The sequence below is a fragment of the Blennius ocellaris genome, assembly GCF_963422515.1.
Source record: "Blennius ocellaris genome assembly, chromosome: 18".
NCBI classification, from domain to species: domain Eukaryota; kingdom Metazoa; phylum Chordata; class Actinopteri; order Blenniiformes; family Blenniidae; genus Blennius; species Blennius ocellaris.
The window spans coordinates 844,185-868,184 of NC_137667.1; the positions used below are offsets into that span (position 1 = coordinate 844,185).

The window sequence follows — 24,000 nt, forward strand, 5'->3', positions numbered from 1 at the left end:
ACAGTGTAGTACGGTATAGTGTAGTACAGTGTAGTACAGTATAGTGCAGTGTAGTACAGTGTAGTAGTGTAGTACAGTGTAGTACAGTATAGTGCAGTGTAGTACAGTGTAGTAGTGTAGTACAGTATAGTACAGTGTAGTACGGTGTAGTACAGTATAGTACAGTGTAGTACAGTAGCATGGTGTAGTACAGTATAGTGCAGTGTAGTACAGTGTAGTTGTGTAGTACAGTGTAGTACAGTGTAGTATGGTGTGGTACAGTGTAGTACGGTGTAGTACAGTATAGTACAGTGTAGTACAGTAGCATGGTGTAGTACAGTATAGTGCAGTGTAGTACAGTGTAGTACAGTGTAGTACAGTGTAGCACGGGGTAGTACGGCGTAGTACCGGTGACGCCGCTGCAGCTCTCCTCGCACGGCGCCTCCTCCAGGAAGTTGTTGCTGTTGGGCTCACAGCCTCCGAAGGTGAAGCGAGAACATTTCTCCGTCAGCGGGTTGTAGAACCAGCGACTGTGACTTGCTCGACACGGGCCGGTGTGAGGAGGCTCTGTGCACGCAGCTGGGGGCGGAGCTTATGGTTAGACTCCACCCACTCACTCGCTCGCCACGGCAAAGGAGGCGTCAGCTGCTAGTGTCGCGTGTCCCGTCTCTTTAAATCACTTCTTAGAACGTATTAGTAAAATAAATCAATCTTCCGACTGTCAAATCATCTCATTCTTCCTCTGGAGACAAAACATGAGACGTTTCCACTGATACAGATGTGAAGCGTGTTGATTGGCCGCAGGGACCATCAGTCATTGATAGCATAGTGATGGCATAGCAGTAGCATAGCAATAGCATAGCCATGGCATAGTAATAGCATAGCAGTAGCACAGCAATAGCATAGTGAGAGCATAGCAGTAGCATAGCAATAGCATAGTCATGGCATAGTGATAGCATAGCAGTAGCATCGTGATAGCATAGCCATGGCATAGTGATAGCATAGCAGTAGCATAGCGATTGTATAGCAGTAGCATAGGGGTGGCATAGCAGTAGCATAGCAGTAGCATAGCAATAGCATAGCCATGGCATAGTGATGGCATAGCAGTTGCATCGCGATAGCATAGCCATGGTATAGTGATAGCATAGCAGTAGTATCGTGATAGCATAGCCATGGTATAGTGATAGCATAGCAGTAGTATCGTGATAGCATAGCCATGGTATAGTGATAGCATAGCAGTAGTATCGTGATAGCATAGCCATGGTATAGTGATAGCATAGCAGTAGTATCGTGATAGCATAGCCATGGTATAGTGATAGCATAGCAGTAGTATCGTGATAGCATAGCCATGGTATAGTGATAGCATAGCAGTAGTATCGTGATAGCATAGCCATGGTATAGTGATAGCATAGTGGTAGCATAGCAATGGCATAGCCATGGTATAGTGGTAGCATAGCAGTAGCATAGCGGTAGGGGTGGGGCCCCCATGTGGAGGGTTCTGGTCGGAACAGCCCCCCCCCCCCCCCCCCCCCCCCCCCCAAAAAAAAAAAACCCCAACCCAGAATAAACAAAACCTCCAGATGTTCAGTCGAACCTTTTCTCTGGTTCACGTCGATGTCGAGCAGCTGGGTCAGAGTCCGGTTCACTGCCGGGCCAAACGACAACGTCAGTGTGTGTGTGTGTGTGTGTGTGTGTGTGTGTGTGTGTGTGTGTGTGTGTGTGTGTGTGTGTGTGTGTGTGTGTGTGTGTGTGTGTTACATCTGCTGCACTGCGTCTCGTCCGAGCCGTCGCTGCACTGCGTCACGCCGTCACACTCCAGAGTCCGATGCAAACAACATCCGTTATCACAGGTCATCTGGGAGGGGCCACACGGGGAGCCACACACCTCTGCACACACACACACACACACACACACACACACACACAGTGGGTGGGGGGGTCCACAGGCCCCAGTGTGAAGCAGTGCAGGTGCATTGTGGGACTGACCTGCAGGAAGTGGAGGCAAGTTTCTCTCTGACGACCCTGCAGACGAGAAACACACCTCATCACACCTGTGTGTGTGTGTGTGTGTGTGTGTGTGTGTGTGTGTGTGTGTGTGTGTGTGTGTTACCTGTGACCCCCCCGCAGGCGGACACACACTCCCTCTCGTACAGGAAGTTGTTCTTGTTGCCTTTACAGCCGCCGTACACAAACTGCTCACACACACCCGCCGTCACGTCGTAGCGCCACCGGGGGAAGGCGGCGCGGCACGGGCCCACTTTGACCGGGGAGCGGCAGTACACTGCACACACACACACACACACACACACACACACACACACACACACACACACACACACACACACACAATCAGTACACAGTGTGTGTGTTAATCCGGTCCGACCAGTCGAAGGTGCGGCTCGTCTGTTTGGAAAACATTCCTCGTCAGCAAACTGTAGATATGGGGAGTGCTGCACACACACACACACACACACACACACACACACACACACACACACACACACACACACACACACACACACACTCACAGGTGGTCAGCTCCGGGCTGAGCACGAGGACGGAGGCGTTGGCGGCGTCTGATTGGTTGTTGGAGTCGGTGACGGCGAGCCTGAAGACGAACCTGCCGGGCTGCAGGAGGGAGAGTCTCACCTGGTCAGGGAGAGCTGTGCCCTGGAACACACACACACACACACACACACACACACACACACACACACACACACACACACACGGTTTTATTTATTAAATTAATTAAAGGCTCTTGACATTGCAGTGATGTAAACGAGAAATAAAAGGTTATAGGTAAAGCCACGCCCACTCTGAGGAAACAGGTGGAGGTGACCACACCCACTGTGAAGACACAGGTGGAGGCCACGCCCACTGTGAGGAAACAGGTGGAGGCCACGCCCACTGTGAAGACACAGGTGAAGGTGGCCACGCCCACTGCGAAGAAACAGGTGAAGGTGACCACGCCCACTGTGAAGACACAGGTGAAGGAGGCCACGCCCACTGTGAAGACACAGGTGAAGGTGGCCACGCCCATTGTGAAGAAACAGGTGAGGGCCACGCCCACTGTGAGGAAACAGGTGGAGGTGACCACACCCACTGTGAAGACACAGGTGGAGGCCACGCCCACTGTGAGGAAACAGGTGGAGGCCACGCCCACTGTGAAGACACAGGTGAAGGAGGCCACGCCCACTGCGAAGAAACAGGTGAAGGTGACCACGCCCACTGTGAAGAAACAGGTGAAGGAGGCCACGCCCACTATGAAGACACAGGTGAAGGTGGCCACGCCCATTGTGAAGAAACAGGTGAGGGCCACGCCCACTGTGAGGAAACAGGTGGAGGAGGCCACGCCCACTGTGAGGAAACAGGTGGAGGCCACGCCCACTGTGAGGAAACAGGTGGAGGCCACGCCCACTGTGAAGAAACAGGTGGAGGCCACGCCCACTGTGATGAAACAGGTGGAGGCCACGCCCACTGTGATGAAACAGGTGTGTGTAAAGGTTCACCAGTTCAGATGTGGAAAGCTCCCACGACGGTATTTTAAGCTCCGCCCCTGAGGCAAAGGCCAATCTATAAGCCCCGCCCATTCAGCAACAATCTACCTCTAAGCCCCGCCCACTAGGCAAAGGTTTACCTCTCAGCCCCGCCCATTAAGCAGCAGTCCACCTCTAAGCCCCGCCCATTCAGCACAGTGCTCTCCCTAAGCCCCGCCCCTACCTCCATGCGGACCCTGCTGTCCCCGCTCAGCAGGCTCCAGCGGTAGTCCGTCAGGTGGGCGCCGCACAGCGCCACGCTCTCGGTGCCGTTCAGGGTCACCGCGGCCCCCGGCTGGACGATGACATCACGACCCGCGACGGCGATGGGCGGGACCTTCTCTCCTGATCAACCAACCAACCACAGCGTGAGGAGGCCTGAACAAACCGTCGGAGGCTGCACATGCACGGAGGCCCCTCCCCCCCCCCAGGGGGGGGGTGGGGGTCTGGACTGTGGACTCACCTGACCCCTGGGGGCCCTCCAGGTACTTCTGGTACACCGACTCCCGGACGTACGTCTGGAATCCCGGCTTGCGCACGAACCTGCACACGAAGCGGCTCCTGCGCTCGCAGTTGAACAGGCTGCAGACGCGCGTCTCCCCGGCGCCCAGGTCCAGGTGCGCCAGGTTGCAGCGCGTCTCCGCGCAGCACTCCCGCTCGCACTCCTCCGCCGAGTGGACGCGCGCCGCCGCCACCAGGGCGGCGCCCGCCTTCACCGCGTCCTCCACGTCCAGCATGAAGTCCTGCGTCCCGCGGCGGAGGCCGCAGAGCTCCTCCTGCTGCTGCTCCTCCTCCTGCTGCTCCTCCGCTCCGCCGGGCCGCAGGAGGAGCAGCAGGAGGAGCAGGAGCCGCGAGGAGGAGGAGGAGGAGGAGGAGGAGGAGGAGGAGGAAGGTGAAGCCATTGCTCTCTCTGTGTCAGGAAACAGTCCACCTCCTTGTTCTCTCTAGATCACCTGTGTGGGTCTGCCGCTCCTCAGGTATGTGTGTGTGTGTGAGTGTGTGTGTGTGTGTGTGTGTGTTCTCTCAGGTGAGTGTCAAACCTGCTCAGGGACTCAGGCTCCGCCCACTGACATCACACAGGTGCGGCAGGTGCAAACACATGACCGTGAAACGTGCCGGTCAGAAACACAGCGTGACGTCACACCTCAGCGTGTTTACTGTCAAGAAGAGAGTGTGTGTGTGTGTGTGTGTGTGTGTGTGTGTGTGTGTGTGTGTGTGCGTGTGTGTGTGTGTGTGTGTGTGTGTGTGTGTGTGTTGATTAAATTATCTATGACAGCGTCATCAATGACGACATCAATGTGTGTCAATAAGTTAGTTTCTCCACTGATCTGTTGCTCTAACGATCACCTCCAACCTGGATCAACCGTCGTCATAGCAACCAGGGGCGTGTCCAGTCCTGTGACTGACACACAGCCTGCCCAGCCTGAGGGCGAGCGAGGCATGCTGTAACTTGTGGAGAGAGAGAGAGAGAGAAAGAGAGAGGAAGAGGAAGAGAGAGAGAGAGAGAGAGAGAGAGAGGAAGAGGAAGAGGAAGAGAGAGACAGAGATTCAGTTCATTAATGAGTCATTAATGATTTATTTTAAAAGTAATACTTCAAACTAGTACTGCACTTTTCTGGGCTCTTAAAGACGCCTGACATAAAGAGACATAAAGACACAAAGGCAGAAAGAGACAAAGAGACATAAAGAGACAAAGACACAAAGAGACATAAAGACAGAAGAGAGAAGAGTTCATGGAAAAGCCAGTTGAAATGAACAAATGTTTTCAAGGATACATATATATATATATATATATATATATATATATATATATATATATATATATATATATATATATATATATATATATATATATATATATATATATATATATATATATATATATATATATATATATATATATATATATATATTTTGGAAAGCGATTAGTTCTAGTTTCACCAGCAGAAGTCGGAGCTCAAGCATCAGTATCAGTCGGGTCTCATGTCACTTGTTTTTCACTATAAAAACTTTAAAAACTACAGTAAAAGTTGGTTTTTTTATGCTGCTATTGTAAATTTCACAGGCCGACGTAAACCCGAGCGAATACGACAACTGTGTGTGAAGTTTTATTTCCACGATGTGTTTTAGCTCTTTGCAGTAGTTTGTGTCTCTTTATGGATGAAATATAATGAACTTATATATTTAAAAGTCACGATCTGCCTGCAGATCCTTTACGCTTTGTAGAAAACCGATATAATGAGATATATTGATGTATAAAGAGGATCTGTCTTTCTGGACTGGTCCTGCTGCCTGGTTCTGGACTGGTCCTGCTGCCTGGTTCTGATCTGGTCCTTCTGTCTGGTTCTGGACTGGTCCTGCTGCCTGGTTCTGATCTGGTCCTGCTGCCTGGTTCTGATCTGGTCCTTCTGCCTGGTTCTGGACTGGTCCTGCTGCCTGGTTCTGATCTGGTCCTGCTGCCTGGTTCTGATCTGGTCCTGCTGCCTGGTTCTGGACTGGTCCTGCTGCCTGGTTCTGATCTGGTCCTGCTGCCTGGTTCTGGACTGGTCCTGCTGCCTGGTTCTGATCTGGTCCTGCTGCCTGGTTCTGGACTGGTCCTTCTGCCTGGTTCTGATCTGGTCCTTCTGCCTGGTTCTGGACTGGTCCTGCTGCCTGGTTCTGGACTGGTCCTGCTGCCTGGTTCTGATCTGGTCCTGCTGCCTGGTTCTGATCTGGTCCTGCTGCCTGGTTCTGATCTGGTCCTGCTGCCTGGTTCTGATCTGGTCCTTCTGTCTGGTTCTGGACTGGTCCTGCTGCCTGGTTCTGGACTGGTCCTGCTGCCTGGTTCTGGACCCTTGCCGGACCTCCTCCGGCTCAGGGTGAGTCTGAAGATGCAGAACTCAGCTGAGACTAAAAGCAGAGGGTGTCGGGACGTCCTGCTGTCAACTGGCTGATAAACCTCCGACTGCTTCTCCTAAAAAGGAATCCGACAGCTCCAGGTCCTGAATGTGACCCGGCTCCCGACAGCTCCAGGTCCTGAATGTGACCCGGCTCCCGACAGCTCCAGGTCCTGAATGTGACCCCTCTTATCTCGGCGGGACCTTGTCCTAATTTGGTCGACAGAGAGTCTTTAAAAAGTGTGTCTGCTGGAAGGACGGTTCCACTTGTTCAACTTCTCCTCCTGGGTTCGTCCAGACTGCCAGGGACCAGGACCTCCACCAGGACTTCCATCAGGACCTCCGTCAGGACCTCCACTCCACCTTCACCATGGGCGACGCTTTAATGGCCGAGTTTGGGAAAGCCGCTCAGTACCTGAGGAAGTCGGACAAGGAGCGTCTGGAGGCTCAGACCAGAGCCTTCGACATAAAGACCGAGTGCTTCGTGGTCGACGACAAGGTGGAGTACATGAAGGGTCAGATCCAGAACAAGGAGGGCGGCGTGGTGACGGTGAAGAAGGAGGACGGGGCCACGGTGACGGTGAAGGAGGCCGACGTTCACCCCCAGAACCCGCCCAAGTTCGACAAGATCGAGGACATGGCGATGTTCACGTTCCTCCACGAGCCGGCGGTGCTGTTCAACCTGAAGGAGCGCTACGCCGCCTGGATGATCTACACCTACTCCGGCCTCTTCTGCGTCACCGTCAACCCGTACAAGTGGCTCCCCGTCTACGACTCCGAGGTGGTGGCGGCGTACCGGGGCAAGAAGAGGAGCGAGGCCCCTCCCCACATCTTCTCCATCTCGGACAACGCCTACCAGTACATGCTGACCGACCGGGAGAACCAGTCCGTCCTCATCACCGGGGAGTCCGGCGCCGGGAAGACCGTCAACACCAAGCGGGTCATCCAGTACTTTGCCAGCATTGCCGCCGTCGGAGGCGCCTGCAAGAAGGACACCGGCAAAGGGACCCTGGAGGACCAGATCATCCAGGCCAACCCGGCGCTGGAGGCCTTCGGCAACGCCAAGACGCTGAGGAACGACAACTCGTCCCGGTTTGGAAAATTCATCCGGATTCACTTTGGCACGAGTGGGAAGCTGTCGTCCGCCGACATCGAGACGTACCTGCTGGAGAAGTCGCGGGTCACTTTTCAGCTGAAGGCCGAAAGAGGCTACCACATCTTTTACCAGATCCTGTCCAATCAGAAGCCAGAGCTGCTGGACATGCTCCTGATCACCAACAACCCGTACGACTACTCCTACATCTCCCAGGGAGAGGTGACGGTCAACTCCATCAACGACTCCGAGGAGCTGATGGCCACCGACAGCGCCTTCGACGTGCTGGGCTTCACGCCAGACGAGAAGACGGGCGTGTACAAGCTGACCGGCGCCATCATGCACTACGGCAACATGAAGTTCAAGCAGAAGCAACGCGAGGAGCAGGCCGAGTCCGACGGCACCGAAGCGGCCGACAAATCGGCCTACCTGATGGGGCTGAACTCGGCCGACCTCATCAAGGGACTGTGCCATCCCCGGGTCAAGGTGGGAAACGAGTACGTCACCAAAGGGCAAGGCGTGGATCAGGTGTACTACGCCATCGGCGCCCTGGCCAAGACCATGTACGAGAAGATGTTCAACTGGATGGTGGTGCGGATCAACCAATCCCTGGACACCAAGCAGCACCGGCAGTACTTCATCGGCGTGCTGGACATCGCCGGCTTTGAGATCTTTGACTTCAACACCTTCGAGCAGCTCTGCATCAACTTCACCAACGAGAAGCTGCAGCAGTTCTTCAACCACCACATGTTCGTCCTGGAGCAGGAAGAGTACAAGAAGGAGGGCATCGACTGGGAGTTCATCGACTTCGGCATGGACCTGCAGGCCTGCATCGACCTGATCGAGAAGCCTCTGGGGATCATGTCCATCCTGGAGGAGGAGTGCATGTTCCCCAAGGCCAGCGACCAGACCTTCAAGTCCAAGCTCTACGACAACCACCTGGGCAAGAACAAGATGTTCGAGAAGCCGCGGGCGGCCAAGGGCAAAGCCGAGGCGCACTTCGCCCTGGTGCACTACGCCGGCACGGTGGACTACAACATCTCCGGCTGGCTGGTCAAGAACAAAGACCCGCTGAACGAGACGGTGGTGGGTCTGTTCCAGAAGTCCTCGCTGAAGCTGCTCAGCCTGCTCTTCTCCAGCTACGCCGGAACCGACGGGGACAAGGCCGGCGGGAAGGGAGCCAAGAAGAAGGGCTCGTCCTTCCAGACGGTGTCGGCGCTGCACCGCGAGAACCTCAACAAGCTGATGAACAACCTGAAGACCACGCACCCGCACTTCGTCCGCTGCCTGATCCCCAACGAGAGGAAGACGCCGGGCGCCATGGACAACTGCCTGGTGATGCACCAGCTGCGCTGCAACGGCGTCCTGGAGGGAATCCGCATCTGCAGGAAGGGCTTCCCCAACCGCGTGCACTACGGAGACTTCAAGCAGCGCTACAGGTACCACGACCACACAACGCACCTCACACTGTACCACGACCACACAACGCACCTCACACTGTACCACGACCACACAACGCACCTCACACTGTACCACGACCACACAACGCACCTCACACTGTACCACGACCACTTGCTGTACCACGACACACCTGAGACTGTACAACAACGACCTACTGTGACACGACACACCTGAGACTGTACGACAACCACCTGCTGTACCACGACACACCTGAGACTGTACGACAATGACCTGCTGTACCACGACACACCTGAGACTGTACGACAACCACCTACTGTGACACGACACAACATACCTGAGACTACAACGACACACTGCACCACGTATGCACCTAATAGTGTATGACAACATGCTATACCACAACACACCTGAGACTGTACGACGACGACATGCTGTAGCACGACACGACGCACCTAACAGTGCATGACGACATGCTGTACCATAACACAACACACCTGAGACTGTACCACAACGACCTACTGTGACTACAACGACAAACTGCACCACAACGCACCTAATAGTGTATGAAGACATGCTGTACCACAACAACACAACACTCCTGAGACTGTACGACCATGACACGCCGTACCGAAGGAAGTCCATCAATCTGTGTTTTGCCGTTGTGTGCAGGATCCTGAACGCCTCGGCGATCCCCGAAGGTCAGTTCATGGACTGTAAGAAGAGTGCGGAGAAGCTCCTGGGCTCTCTGGACATCGACCACACGCAGTACAAGTTCGGCCACACCAAAGTCTTCTTCAAGGCCGGTCTGCTGGGGACGCTGGAGGAGATGCGGGACGAGCAGCTGTCCCGGATCATCACCAGGATCCAGGCCAACGCCCGCGCCCTCCTCATGAGGGCGGAGTTCGCCAAGCTGGTGGAGCGGCGCGACGCCCTGATGGTCATCCAGTGGAACCTGCGCTCCTTCCTGGGCGTGAAGAACTGGCCCTGGATGAAGCTCTTCTTCAAAATCAAGCCGCTGCTGAAGAGCGCCGAGTCCGAGAAGGAGATGGCCAACATGAAGGACGAGTTCAACAAGCTGAAGGAGGCGCTGGAGAAGTCCGAAGCGCGGCGCAAGGAGCTGGAGGAGAAGATCGTGACCCTCCTCCAGGAGAAGAATGACCTGGCGCTGCAGATCCAGTCCGAACAGGACACGCTGACGGACGCCGAGGAGCGCTGCGAGCAGCTCATCAAGACCAAGATCCAGATGGAGGCCAAGCTGAAGGAGATGACGGAGCGGCTGGAGGACGAGGAGGAGCTGAACGCCGACCTCACGGCAAAGAGACGCAAGCTGGAGGACGAGTGCTCGGAGCTCAAGAAGGACATCGACGACCTGGAGCTGACGCTGGCCAAGGTGGAGAAGGAGAAGCACGCCACCGAGAACAAGGTGAAGAACCTGACGGAGGAGATGGCCTCCCAGGACGAGAGCGTGGCCAAGCTGAGCAAGGAGAAGAGGGCTCTGCAGGAGGCCCACCAGCAGACCCTGGACGACCTGCAGAGCGAGGAGGACAAAGTCAACAGCCTGACCAAGGCCAAGGTCAAGCTGGAGCAGCAGGTGGACGACGTGGAGGGCTCGCTGGAGCAGGAGAAGAAGGTCCGCATGGACCTGGAGCGCTCCAAGAGGAAGCTGGAGGGAGACCTGAAGCTCACCCAGGAGAGTCTGATGGACGTGGAGAACGACAAGCAGCAGCTGGAAGAGAGGCTGAAGAAGAAGGACTTCGAGGTCACGCAGGTCAACTCCAAGCTGGAGGACGAGCGGGTGGCCTCGGCGCAGCTCCAGAAGAAGCTGAAGGAGAACCAGGCCCGGATGGAGGAGCTGGAGGAGGAGCTGGACGCCGAGCGCGCCGCCCGGGCCAAGGTGGAGAAGCAGCGCTCGGACCTGTCCCGCGAGCTGGAGGACATCAGCGAGCGGCTGGAGGAGGCGGGCGGCGCCACGTCGGCCCAGGTGGAGCTCAACAAGAAGAGGGACGCCGAGTTCCACAAGCTGCGGCGGGAGCTGGAGGAGTCCACGCTGCAGCACGAGTCCGTCGCCGCCGCCCTCAGGAAGAAGCACGCCGACGCCGTGGCCGAGCTGGGCGAGCAGATCGACAACCTGCAGCGCGTCAAGCAGAAGCTGGAGAAGGAGAAGAGCGAGCTGAAGCTGGAGCTGGACGACCTCTCGTCCAGCATGGAGAGCGTGGCCAAGGCCAAGTCCAGCACGGACAAGCTGAGCCGCTCCATGGAGGACAGCATGAACGAGTACCGGAGCAGGCAGGAGGAGGCGCAGCGCGCCGTCAACGACCTGACCACGCAGCGCGCCAAGCTGCTGACGGAGAACGGCGAGCTGGGCCGGCAGCTGGAGGAGAAGGAGTGTCTGATCTCGCAGCTCACCAGGGGCAAGAACTCCTACAACCAGCAGGCGGAGGACCTGCGCCGGCAGCTGGAGGAGGAGGTGAAGGCCAAGAACGCCCTGGCCCACGCCGTGCAGTCCGCACGCCACGACTGCGACCTGCTGCGGGAGCAGTTCGAGGAGGAGCAGGAGGCCAAGGCCGAGCTGCAGCGGGCGCTCTCCAAGTCCAACGCCGAGGTCGCCGCCTGGAGGGCCAAGTACGAGACCGACGGGATCCAGAAGACCGAGGAGCTGGAGGACGCCAAGAAGAAGCTGGTGCAGCGGCTGCAGGAGGCGGAGGAGGCCACCGAGGCCGTCAACGCCAAGTGCTCCTCCCTGGAGAAGACCAAGCACCGGCTGCAGAGCGAGATCGAGGACCTGATGCTGGACCTGGAGAGGTCCAACGCGGCCTCGGCGGCCCTGGACAAGAAGCAGAGGAGCTTCGACAAAGTCCTGGCCGAGTGGAAGCAGAAGTTCGAGGAGTCGCAGTGCGAGCTGGAGGCGTCGCAGAAGGAGGCGCGCGGCCTGAGCACGGAGCTCTTCAAGCTGAGGAACGCCTACGAGGAGTCGCTGGACCAGCTGGAGACCACGAAGCGGGAGAACAAGAACCTCCAGGAGGAGATCTGCGACCTCAGCGACCAGCTGGGCGAGGGCGGCCGCAGCGCCCACGAGCTGGAGAAGATGCGCAAGCAGCTGGAGCAGGAGAAGAACGAGCTGCAGTCGGCGCTGGAGGAGGCCGAGGGCTCCCTGGAGCACGAGGAGGGCAAGATCCTGCGGGCGCAGCTGGAGTTCAACCAGCTGAAGGCCGACCTGGAGCGCAAGCTGTCGGAGCGGGACGAGGAGGCGGAGCAGGCCAAGAAGAACCACCAGCGCACGCTGGAGTCGCTGCAGGCCTCGCTGGAGGCCGAGACCCGGAGCCGCAACGAGGCCCTGCGGGTCAAGAAGAAGATGGAGGGCGACCTGAACGAGATGGAGGTCCAGCTGGGCCAGGCCAACCGGCAGGCGGCCGACGCCCACAAGCAGCTGAAGACGCTGCAGGCGTTCCTCAAGGACGCGCAGCTGCAGCTGGACGACGCGCAGCGCGCCGGCGACGACCTGCGGGAGAACGCGGCGCTGCTGGAGCGCCGCAACAACCTGGTCCAGGCGGAGCTGGAGGAGGTGCGGGCGGCGCTGGAGCAGACGGAGCGCAGCCGCAGGCTGGCGGAGCAGGAGCTGGGCGACGCGGCGGAGCGCGCGCAGCTGCTGCACGCCCAGAACGCCAGCCTGCTCAGCCAGAAGAAGAAGCAGGAGGCGGACCTGCTGCAGCTGCAGGGCGAGCTGGAGGAGGCGGCGCAGGAGAACCGCAACGCCGAGGACAAGGCCAAGAAGGCGGTGACGGACGCCGCCATGATGGCGGAGGAGCTGAAGAAGGAGCAGGACACCAGCGCCCACCTGGAGCGCATGAAGAAGAACATGGAGCAGACCATCAAGGACCTGCAGCACCGCCTGGACGAGGCGGAGCAGCTGGCCATGAGGGGGGGCAAGAAGCAGCTGCAGAAGCTGGAGGCCCGCATCCGGGAGCTGGAGGGCGAGGTGGAGGCGGAGCAGCGGCGGGGCGCCGAGTGCGTCAAGGGCGTGCGCAAGTACGAGCGCCGCGCCAAGGAGCTCACCTACCAGACCGAGGAGGACCGCAAGAACCTGGCCCGCCTCCAGGACCTGGTGGACAAGCTGCAGCTGAAGGTCAAGTCCTACAAGCACGCCGCCGAGGAGGCGGAGGAGGCCGCCAACCTCAACGGGGCCCGACTGCGCAAACTGCAGCACGAGCTGGACGAGGCCGAGGAGCGCGCCGACATCGCCGAGTCCCAGGTCAACAAGCTCCGGGCCAAGAGCCGGGACGGGTCCTCCAAGAAGGACCTGGACCAGTGAGGGGGGCCTGCTAGTAGACCTGCTAGTAGACCTGGTAGCAGACCTGGTAGTAGACCTGGTAGTAGACCTGGATTGTAGACCTGCTAGTAGACCTGATAGTAGACCTGGTAGTAGACCTGCTAATAGACCTGGTAGTAGACCTGCTCATAGACCTGGTAGTAGACCTGTTAGTAGACCTGCTAGTAGACCTGCTAGTAGACCTGGTAGCAGACCTGGTAGTAGACCTGGTAGTAGACCTGGATTGTAGACCTGCAAGTAGACCTGGTAGTAGACCTGCAAGTAGACCTGGTAGTAGACCTGCTAGTAGACCTGCAAGTAGACCTGTTAGTAGACCTGCTAGTAGACCTGCTAGTAGACCTGGTAGCAGACCTGGTAGTAGACCTGCTAGTAGACCTGCTAGTAGACCTGGTAGCAGACCTGGTAGTAGACCTGGATTGTAGACCTGCAAGTAGACCTGGTAGTAGACCTGCTAGTAGACCTGGTAGTAGACCTGCTAGTAGACCTGGATTGTAGACCTGGATTGTAGACCTGCTAGTAGACCTGCTAGTAGACCTGCTCATAGACCTGATAGTGGACCTGCTAGTAGACCTGCTCGTAGACCTGGTAGTAGACCTGGATTGTAGACCTGCTAGTAGACCTGCTAGTAGAGAGTCACTAACCAGACCTGCTGATCGTCTCTGAAGGACGTCAGTGAAGAGCGACGGGTTAAAGGTTAAAGGTCAAAGGTTAAAGGTTAAATGAAGCTCGTCCATCTGAAGAATAAAAATCTCACGACAACTCGACTCGTCTTTGTTTCATGTTTACAAAAGTTTCCAGGTGTTTCCTCCGAGTTCTGAAGTTGGGAAATTAATCTTCATGTCAAACTTTATGAATTGAATTTAGAGACTTAATGTGGCGACGCTTGGTGTTTGTGGGGCGACGCGGCGAAACACTGACTCGTGATGAAACGGACACTTGTATGATAAAAAGTTGTGCGAGCTTCATTATTCTGTTTTGAAAACTAACCCAGATGTGTACACCGTCACACCGTCACACATAAAGCTCCCACTGTAGGAAATAATAGTTTAACTTGACCGCGATTGGATCAAAACCCAGCTCCTCCGATTCCACCGAAATTTCACGTTTAAGTGTTTAAATTGTGCTTTTTTAATCGGGTCGGTATTTTATGGGGTTAATTTTGGTCCATAAAACCACAGATATCGAGTCACCGTGTCACGTTGAGTGAAACAAACCATACTGGGGGTTGAAGGGTGTCCTCATCCAAGATGGCGGCGGTGTGTCACACGCAAACCATAATGGGGTTGACGGGTGTCCTCATCCAAGATGGCGGCTGTGTGTCACACGCAAACCATTATGGGGTTGACGGTGTCCTCATCCAAGATGGTGGCCGTGTGTCACAAACCATACTGGGGTTGACGGTGTCCTCATCCAAGATGGTGGTCGTGTGTCACAAACAAACCATACTGGGGTTGACGGTGTCCTCATCCAAGATGGCGGCTGTGTGTCACACGCAAACCATAATGGGGTTGACAGTGTCCTCATCCAAGATGGCGGCCGTGTGTCACACGCAAACCTCAATGGGGTTGACGGTGTCCTCTTCCAAGATGGCAGCTGTGTGTCACAAGCAAACCATACTGGGGTTGGAGCGAATCCTCATCCAAGATGGCAGCTGTGTGGAAGAAACCATAGTGGAATGGAAGGGAATCCTCATCCAATATGGCGGCCGTGCAGCTGCATCAACTCCCACACAGCAGCAATGACAGGAGTTTCATGTCTTTGTATGCGGGGACACACACACACACACACACACACACACACACACACACACACACACACACACACACACACACACACACACACACACACACACACACACACACACACACACACACACAGTACCACCGGGGGCCACCGGGGGCGCCAGGCCCCCACCACACCAGAATCCAAAGTAAAGACCGAGATGCAGTTGGACTTTCAATGAAAACCTGACGGGACTCTTTAATCTGGCAGATCGTACAAACACAAACATACACAAACCTCCGCCCACGGCGGGCGGGAGAGCCCCGCCCACTGGAGGCGACAAGCCCCGCCCACTGGAGGGTTCTGCATATACGGTAAAAGTGCAGGTTACAGTTTGTTTTTTGGTGTTCAAGTGCATCGTTTGTTCTCACAGTTATGGCTTGGTGGCGGCGCGGCACGGCGCGGCGCCCCCTACAGTCTCTTGGTGTGCTTGGAGTTGTAGTGACTCCTCATGTCCTTGCGCAGGCGGAACTTCTCGCCGCAGACGCCGCAGATGTAAAGGTGCACGTCCATGTGCTTCTCCAGCTGCTCGCCGCCGGGGAAGATCTGGAAGCACACCTGGCAGATGGTCTCGCCGGCCGCCAGGTGCGAGATCATGTGGCGGACGTGGTCGTGCTTCAGGAAGGTGCCCTGGTCGCACACGGGGCAGACGTAGCGCGCCATGCCGCGGTGCATGTCGGTGTGCAGCCGCAGCTGGCGCTCGCGCAGGAACTGCTTGCCGCAGGTCTGGCAGGTGAACTGCTTCTCCTTGGTGTGCACGGTGTAGTGCTCGCGCAGGTGGCAGCGCTGGTAGAAGCCCTTGCCGCAGATGCCGCAGAAGTGCTTGCGCCGGTGGTCCGGCTCGCCGCCGCCGCCGCCGCCGTCCTCCAGCAGCGCCGCCGCCGCCGCCGCCGCCGCCGGCCGGAACAGCTCCGGGTCGTGGCAGGTCAGGGCGTGCTCCAGCGCCACGGCCTCGTTCTGGAACAGCAGGCCGCAGTGGGGGCAGGCCAGGTCGCCCGCCTCCTCCTCCATCAGGCCCTCCTCCTCCATCAGGCCCTCCTCCAGCCCCCGCGGCTCCTCCAGCAGCGACGCCTCCTCGTCCTCGCCGGGCGAGTCCGAGTCGGCGCCGTGCGCCTCGCCGCAGCGCTCGGCGTGCTCCAGCAGCTGCCGGCCCTTGATGAGCACGCGGCCGCAGCGGCCGCAGGCGCAGATGTGTCCCATGTGGTTGGACAGGTAGTGGGCGGACCGGTCCTCCTCCGGCAGCAGGGCGCCGCACACCTCGCAGGGGACGCCGTCGTCGCAGTCGTCGTCCTCCTCCTCCTTCAGCTTCGGCAGCTTGGCGGGAATCCCCGAGTCGTCGCCGCTCGACGCGTGGCCCTCCAACGCCTCGCCGCCGTCGTCCAGCCCGGACGTGCTGGGCTCCGGCGCCGGCGCCGCCGCGCCGCCGCACCGCCTCTCCTCCGGCTCCGTCTTGATGATGCTCCTCCCGGCCGACCCGGGGTCGCCGTCCGTCCCGGCCGCCACCGAGCGGATGGCGAGGGCGAGGCCGGCGTCCGCCTTGGCGTCGGGCCAGTCGTCCTCCTCCCCCTCCCCTCCCCCGCCGCCCCCGCTGCAGCGGAGCCGGTGGTCCTCGGCGCTCTCGGAGGTGGAGCTCTCGGCCCGGCCGGAGTCGTTGTCGCCCTCGTGGCCGCGGGACGACGGCGGCGGCGGCTGGTAGGACTTCCTGTTGGTGCAGGTCAGGATGTGTTCGATCAGCAGCTTCTCGCAGCTGAAGACGAAGCCGCAGTCGTCGCAGGTGTAGGTGCGTCCGAACCGCGGCCGGTCCTTGAGGGCGGAGCTACGCCCGCCGGACCTCTTGCGCAGGTCACACGGCTGCTCGGACGCCGCTTCCGCCGCTAGCCCAACCGGAGGCGGAGGCGGCGGCGCCGCCACCAGCTCCTCCACCGCCGCCCGTCTAACGGCCGCCGCCGGTAGCACCGCCGCCGCCGGTAGCACCGCCGGCGGTAGCACCGCCGCCGCCGGACGCCCTTTGACCCCGGGTTCCGCCTCGACCCTCGCCTGCTCGTACATCCGCACCCCGAACATCATCTTCCCGCCGGCCGCCCCGGCGGACGAGCTGGACGAGGAGGACGAGGAGGACGAGGACGCGGAGGAGGACGGCGTGAGGTTGGAGCTCCTGATGTCCCGCAGGTCGTCCAGCGAGTCGGGGATGTAGTACATCTGCAGCTGCGCCATGGACGCCTTCAGCGCCTGGAACTCGTAGCCGCCCACCGCGATGCGCCCGAGGTACATGAGCTGCAGGATGAGGTCGAAGCACTCGGCGCTGATCTGCATGTTGCTGAGGTCCAGCCGCCCCGCCCCCTGCTGGTCGCGGATGAACATCATGCGGAAGTAGGAGCTGCAGGCGGCCAGCACCGCCTTGTGGGCGCGGAAGTAGATGTCGCCGATGGCGATGAGGCAGTCGCACAGGAAGCCCCACTCGCGCTGGTTGTTGAGCTGCTGCAGGACGTGGTCGCTGTGGCTCGGCCTCGCCATCGCCCTGCGGGGACACAACGGGCCGTCAGTCCCCCCCTCTGAACCCCCCCCCCCCCCTGAACACACCGTCCCACCAAACCCCAAACCCTCTGGTTCCACCGCGGAATCATCACTTTGGTGACGTGCAAAATAATATGCAGATTTATTTAGAGCAACAGCAACATGTTGGTCAGGAATTATTCAAAATAAAAGTGTTTAGAAGTCAGGAGAGATTTTCACTGTAAAGTATTTTACTACTGTATTTGATTTAAATCACCTGGACTAAATTACATTGATACTTATATTACATCATATATTGCATATTTCATACTGCATGTACATATATTTATACATGTGCAAGTACACTATTACCATTGGTGGTATTATTACTATAAGTATACTATTACTATTGGTATTATTATTATTATTATTACTGATATATATATATTGTTGTTGTTATATTATTGCTACCATTATTAGTAGTGCTATACGCTATTACACACTGTTATTATGTGTATTATTGTTATTATTATTATATAATGGTACTTCTAATGGCTCTGCCACTGCACCTTACTATTTATTATCTTGCTTTTATCTCGTCTTATTTCTAAGTGCCCATGTTCCGTTCTGTGTTTTACTTTATGTCTTATACACAGATATTTTTATATTTTTATTTTTTACTTTATTACTATTCTATTGTATTTTATAATATTGGTATGTCCCAGATTGCTGCAACAAGACAATTTCCCTTCGGGGATGAATAAAGTAATTATCTATCATCTATCTTAACAGAATATGAAAAAAAAAAACAGCTAACAGAAGCAAAGCTTTGTTTTATTTACATTAAAATTCTGTACAACGTGCAGGAAACAGTTTAAATGTTTATTTTACATTAACTTGAGCAGGAAGTTGAAATAAAGACTTTTATTTGATTCTCTTCTACAGGAAGAACTTTAGAGAGCAGAATTAGAGGTTTTAGAAAAGTAATTATAGGAATTATAAAAGTAACTAAGAGAGTAATCCATTCCCTGACTACTTTCTCAGAGAAGTAATCAGTAACTAATTACTACTTCCGAGTACCTCCGAAGGGTCTTTCTGTATTTTATCCTCGAAGAGTTGAAACTGGAGCCTTTGACTTTGAAACGCAGCACCGGATGCGGGATGTCAGAGGCGGGTGATGACGTCACTGAGCTCTCTCTCTCTGTCTCACTCTCTCTCTCTCTCTCTCTCCCGCAAACTGCCCCGCCGCCCCCGCACCGCACCGCCCCGCATCCAGCAGGCCGCGGGGGGGAGGGGAGGGGGGAGGAGGGGGGGGCACCGCAGCCGGCGGAGGGGCGCCGCGGCCCGGACTCACCGTGCCGGAGGAGCTGCTGCTGCTGGCGGCGGGGGGGGGGGGAGAGGAGAGGGGGGGCCCCGGGGGGGAGCGACGGTCCGACGGGAGACGAGAACCGCGGAACGACGACACTTCTCCTCCTTCTCACTCCTTCTTCTTCTTCTTCTTCTTCCTCCTCCTCCTCTTCTTCTTCTTCTTCTCCTCTTCCCTCTTCTTCCGGTCGCCGGAGGACTTCCGCCCGCACCGCTTCAGAATAAAAGCATCAGAGTTACTTTACTTCCTGTTAAGAGCGCGACAGGCATTTTCTCTCTCTCTCTCTCTCTCTCACACACACACACACACACACACACACACACACACACACACACACACACACACACACACACACACACACACACACACACACACACACACACACACACACACACACAGCTTCGTGGCCTTAGAACCTTTTAAATCAGTTTCAATAATCATCTCATACTTCTGATGTGAAGATGATGAAGGTGACGATGAAGAGGATGATGAAGGTGGTGACGATGATGATGGTGATGATGATGATGCTGCTGGTGACGATGAAGAGGATGATGATGAAGGTGGTGACGATGAAGAGGATGATGATGCTGCTGGTGACGATGAAGAGGATGATGATGATGAAGGTGGTGTTGATGATGATGAAGGTGGTGACGATGAAGAAGATGATGATGAAGTTGGTGTTGATGATGATGATGCTGCTGGTGACGATGAAGAGGATGATGATGAAGGTGGTGTTGATGAAGAGGATGATGATGATGATGGTGATGGTGATGATGATGGTGACGATGAAGAGGATGATGATGCTGCTGGTGACGATGAAGAGGATGATGATGAAGGTGGTGATGATGATGATGATGGTGATGATGAAGAGGATGATGATGAAGGTGGTGATGATGATGAAGAGGATGATGATGAAGGTGGTGATGACGATGAAGAGGATGATGATGATGATGGTGATGATGAAGAGGATGATGAAGGTGGTGATGATGCTGCAGCTCATCAGCACCAGGTGTCCCATTGTCCTGCAGGTGGAGCCACAGGGGGCGCTGCTGAGCTCTGAGGCAATATATTGTTAAGTTACAACCATTCATGTCATCATAACCATCAATTCATCTCATGACTCCTTCATTTATGACCACCTGAAACCACGCCCTCCTGTCTGCTTAAGCCCCGCCCCTTAGAAAATCCTGCTATGCCCTTGGGTGATGATGAAGAATGATGATTGTTGTGATGATGAAGGATGATGATGATGATGATGATGAAGGTGACGATGAAGAGGATGATGATGAAGGTGGTGATGATGATGGTGACGATGAAGAGGATGATGATGAAGGTGATGATGATGATGGTGATGAAGGTGATGATGATGATGATGATGGTGGTGGTGATGATGGTGATGATGAAGATGAAGGTGATGATGATGATGGTGATGATGGTGATGATGAAGGTGATGGTGATGATGGTAATGAAGGTGATGATGATGATGATGTTGATTATCGTGATGAAGATGATGATGATGGTGATGAAGAAGATGGTGGTGATGGTGATGATGATGATGATGGTGATGATGATGAAGGTGATGATGATGGTGATGATGATGATGAAGGTGATGATGGTGATGCTGATGATGGTGATGATGATGATGAAGGTGATGATGATGATGTTGATTATCGTGATGAAGATGATGATGATGGTGATGAAGAAGATGGTGGCAGTGATGAAGCTTCAGACGGTTTTGTTTGTTGTCTGTTGTTTACGGCCTCACGTCGGGACACGTGACCCGCCCCGCCGTGCGCTCCTCTCGCGAGACGTGACGCGTCCCACCGCGAGATCGGCTCTGCGGCGGCAGCTCGGCTCGTGAGGACAATCTGCTCCTTTCTGCGGTAAGAGGGAGGATTACGGCGCGCGCACGGCACCGTGTCTGCGTGTGTGTGTGCGTGGGGCCGGCGGGCGCGTGTCTTTTTCCGGGGCGCGTGCACGCGTGTCGGTGCAGATGATGAGGACGGTCTGTCTGACTGTGAATGAAGGATGGAGGCTGCGCGGGCGCGATCCGGCGTGCACGCGCACAGACGTACTGGTGTCCTGTGTGTGCGTACAGGTGTGTGTGTGTGTGTGTGTGTGTGTGTGTGTGTGTGTGTGTGTGTGTGTGTGTGTGTGTGTGTGTTGCAGGGACATAGAGGTGTTGTCTCACAGGCTGTGTGTGTGTGTGTGTGCGTGCGTGCGTGCGTGCGTGCGTGTGTGTGTGTGTGCGTGTGTGTGTGTGTGTGTTGCAGGGACATGGAGGTGTCGTCTCACAGCCTCTTCCTGCTGCAGCAGCTCAACGTTCAGCGTGAGTTCGGTTTCCTGTGCGACTGTACGGTTGCCATCGGCAACGTGTACTTCAAAGCCCACCGGGCGGTGCTGGCGGCGTTTTCCAACTACTTCAAGATGATCTTCATCCACCAGTCCAGGTGAGAGCTCCTCCTCCTCCTCCTCCTCCTCCTCCTCCTCCTCCTCCTGCTCCTCCTGCTCCTCCTCCTCCTCCTCTTCATCCTGCTCCTCCTCTTCCTCCTGCTCCTCTTCATCCTGCTCCTCCTCCTCCTCCTGCTCCTCCTCTTCTTCCTCCTCCTCCTCCTCCTCCTCCTCTTCCTCTTCCTCCTCTTCCTCTTCCTCTTCCTCCTCCTCCTCCTCCTCCTCCTCCTCCTCCTCCGCTTCCTCTTCCTCCTCCTCCTCCCGCTCCTCCTCCTCCTCCTCCTCCTCCTCTTCTTCCTCTTCCTCTCCCTCTTCCTCCTCGTCCTCCTCCTCTTCCTGCTCCTCCTACTCCTCCTCTTCCTCCTCCTCCTCCTGCTCCTCCTCTTCCTGCTCCTCCTCTTCCTCCTCCTCTTCCTCATCTTCTCGCTCTTCCTCCTCCTCCTCCTGCTCCTCCTCCTCTTCCTCATCTTCTCGCTCTTCCTCCTCCTGCTCCTCCTCCTCCTCTTCTCCCTCTTCCTCCTCCTGTTGTTGTGTGTGACGGTTGTTGTTGTTGTTGTTGTTGTTGTCAGTGAGTGTATAAAGATCCAGCCCACCGACATCCAGCCAGACGTGTTCAGCTACCTGCTGCACATCATGTACACGGGGACGTGTCCCAAGCAGGCGGTGGAGCCGAGCCGTCTGCAGGACGGCATCAAGTTCCTGCACGCCTACCAGCTGTGCCGCAAGCCCGGCGAGGGCGCCGCCGCCGCCGTCGCCGTCACCGCCGCGGACGCCACCGCCGCCGCCGACGTGGTCCGCATGTCCAACCTGTACGGCATCCAGATCTCCTCCCAGCTGGCCGGCAAGGACAACGCCGCCGCCGCCGGCCCCAACGCCGCCGCCGAGGACGGCCGCCCGTCGGGCCGCGGCGCCCGCGCCCGGCTCGCCCTCGCCGTGGCGCTGGGGGGCGTCGGCCCCGACGGCGCCGCCTCGGCGCTGCGCAACGTCTGCTCGGTGGCGTCCGGAGACGACTCGGACATCTCGGCCCGCATCAAGCAGGAGCGGGTGGAGGAGGAGGAGGAGGAGGAGGAGGACGAGGACGAGGACGAGGAAGGGGCGGGGTCTCCGGTGGCGGCGGCGGGGGGGGCGGGGTCACCGGCGGCGGGCGGCAGCCCCGGCCGCGGGCCTCTCATCCTGCTCTGCCCCCGCTGCGGCGAGCGCTGCTCCTCCCCCGAGGGCCTGCGGGAGCACCTGTTCAGCCACGCCCTGGACCCCGCCCGCCTAGTGGCGGCGGGGCTGCCGCGCGGCGGCGAGCTGGACGCGGCGTCGGAGGAGGGGCCGCCGGGCGCCGTGGAGCAGCTGGACGCCGGGTGTCTGGAGGAGGCGCTGCGGCAGAGCCAGGCGCTCGCCAGCCAGCTGGCCGCGGAGCTGCGACGGAGCCGGGGCGGCGGCGGCGGCGGCGGAGGCCCCGCCCCCGGCGCCGCCGCCACCGTCCCGCACTCGCGCAAGCGGAAGATCGCCTGCGCCGTGTGCGGCCTGCGCTTCTGCCACAAGAGCCAGCTGCAGGAGCACATGTACACCCACACCGGCCGGCCGGCGCGCTACCACCGCTACAACCGCCTCTGCAGCCAGCTCTTCCAGGCCTCCGCCCACTTCTGCGAGAGCGGCGCCGGTGGGGGAGGGGGGGGCGGGGCCGGCGGGGGGGGCGGGGGCGGGGCCTCGGCCGCCGCGCTCTCCGAGGAGGCCAACAGGGACGTTCAGGACAACGGCAGCTCCTGCTACTCCCTGGACTCCGAGGTTTCCCAGGAGAGCGTGGACGGCGTGGCGGTGGAGTGACCGTCAGACCCGCCCTACCCGTCCCACCCGTCCTACCAATCCTACCTGCCCTACCCGTCTGTCCGTCCGTCCAACAGTCTTGATTGTAGCGTTGAATCTGATTGGCTGAGAGCTCATTATCATTATGACCCTCGGCCTCCAGTCACTTTTTCCGTCGTTCAGAAACACCTGAGGTCAAAGGTCACTAGAGGTCATCAGAGGTCACTGGAGGTCGCTGGAGGTCATTAGAGCTCACTGGCGGTCATTAAAGGTCGCTGGCGGTCATTAAAGGTCACTTGAGGTCATTAAAGGTTACTGGAGGTCATTAGAGGTCACTGGAGGTCATTAAAGGTCACTAGAGGTCATCAGAGGTCATTAGAGGTCGCTGGAGGTCATTAGAGCTCACTGGCGGTCATTAAAGGTCGCTGGCGGTCATTAAAGGTCACTCGAGGTCATTAAAGGTCACTTGAGGTCATTAAAGGTTACTGGAGGTCATTAAAGGTCACTCGGGGTCATTAAAGGTCACTGGAGGTCACTGGAGGTCGAAGGTCACAGCTGCGGCCTCATGAGAAAGTCTGGTCGATAAAGACTTTCAAATTAATCGAAGGCAACTCCACCTACAGTCCCATAACGGGAACTTTTAATGTGAAAGGGTTTGTTCCCTTCCTGTTGCACACATGTATTGGAACCTTCCAGAACCTCCCGGAAGGTTCCACAAGGGTCCTCTGGTTCTAGAAGGTTCTGTTTTTGTTTTTTGTTGTGGAACGTGTGAAAACATTTTGTGAAATCTTTCAGACAATCGAGGAATGGACAAAATATAAGTCTGGGTGCTCTTATTGTGGAGGAGGGACAGGAAGTAGCTGGTGAGTGTGCTCTTA

The 24,000-nt window shown here is 56.9% G+C and overlaps 4 protein-coding genes across 4 annotated transcripts in view; 2 read left to right on the forward strand and 2 right to left on the reverse strand.

Annotated features, from left to right (window-relative positions):
• LOC308143432 (kunitz-type protease inhibitor 1-like) overlaps nucleotides 1-4,508 on the reverse strand; it is a 6,249-nt gene extending 1,741 nt beyond the window's left edge. The window contains exons 1-8 of the mRNA XM_080514234.1: nucleotides 3,982-4,508; nucleotides 3,703-3,863; nucleotides 2,508-2,649; nucleotides 2,090-2,260; nucleotides 1,966-2,001; nucleotides 1,738-1,866; nucleotides 1,574-1,624; nucleotides 388-558 (exon numbers count right to left, since the gene is read on the reverse strand). Coding sequence (XP_080370360.1) covers nucleotides 388-558; nucleotides 1,574-1,624; nucleotides 1,738-1,866; nucleotides 1,966-2,001; nucleotides 2,090-2,260; nucleotides 2,508-2,649; nucleotides 3,703-3,863; nucleotides 3,982-4,420 — 1,300 coding nt within the window. The 5' untranslated portion in view covers nucleotides 4,421-4,508. The remainder of the gene's footprint in view (nucleotides 1-387; nucleotides 559-1,573; nucleotides 1,625-1,737; nucleotides 1,867-1,965; nucleotides 2,002-2,089; nucleotides 2,261-2,507; nucleotides 2,650-3,702; nucleotides 3,864-3,981) is intronic.
• Nucleotides 4,509-6,510: 2,002 nt separating this feature from the next.
• Nucleotides 6,511-13,962, forward strand: LOC308143422 (myosin-6-like). Its single transcript, XM_080514217.1, has 2 exons — nucleotides 6,511-8,926; nucleotides 9,579-13,962. Exons 1-2 carry the CDS (start codon nucleotides 6,765-6,767, stop codon nucleotides 13,216-13,218), a joined length of 5,802 nt encoding a protein of 1,933 aa, XP_080370343.1. The 5' UTR covers nucleotides 6,511-6,764; the 3' UTR covers nucleotides 13,219-13,962.
• A 1,231-nt stretch (nucleotides 13,963-15,193) lies between these two features.
• zbtb1 (zinc finger and BTB domain containing 1) lies at nucleotides 15,194-19,058 on the reverse strand. Its single transcript, XM_080514225.1, has 2 exons — nucleotides 18,866-19,058; nucleotides 15,194-17,536 (listed from the first exon to the last, which is right to left on the reverse strand). The coding sequence occupies exon 2, from the start codon at nucleotides 17,530-17,532 to the stop codon at nucleotides 15,430-15,432; it is 2,103 nt and encodes a 700-aa protein (XP_080370351.1). The 5' UTR covers nucleotides 17,533-17,536; nucleotides 18,866-19,058; the 3' UTR covers nucleotides 15,194-15,429.
• Nucleotides 19,059-20,683: 1,625 nt separating this feature from the next.
• On the forward strand, nucleotides 20,684-23,143 carry zbtb25 (zinc finger and BTB domain containing 25; the record flags this gene model as incomplete). Its single annotated transcript, XM_080514248.1, has 3 exons — nucleotides 20,684-20,760; nucleotides 21,151-21,327; nucleotides 21,898-23,143. Exons 2-3 carry the CDS (start codon nucleotides 21,155-21,157, stop codon nucleotides 23,141-23,143), a joined length of 1,419 nt encoding a protein of 472 aa, XP_080370374.1. The 5' UTR covers nucleotides 20,684-20,760; nucleotides 21,151-21,154.
• Between the last annotated feature and the right edge of the window lie 857 nt (nucleotides 23,144-24,000).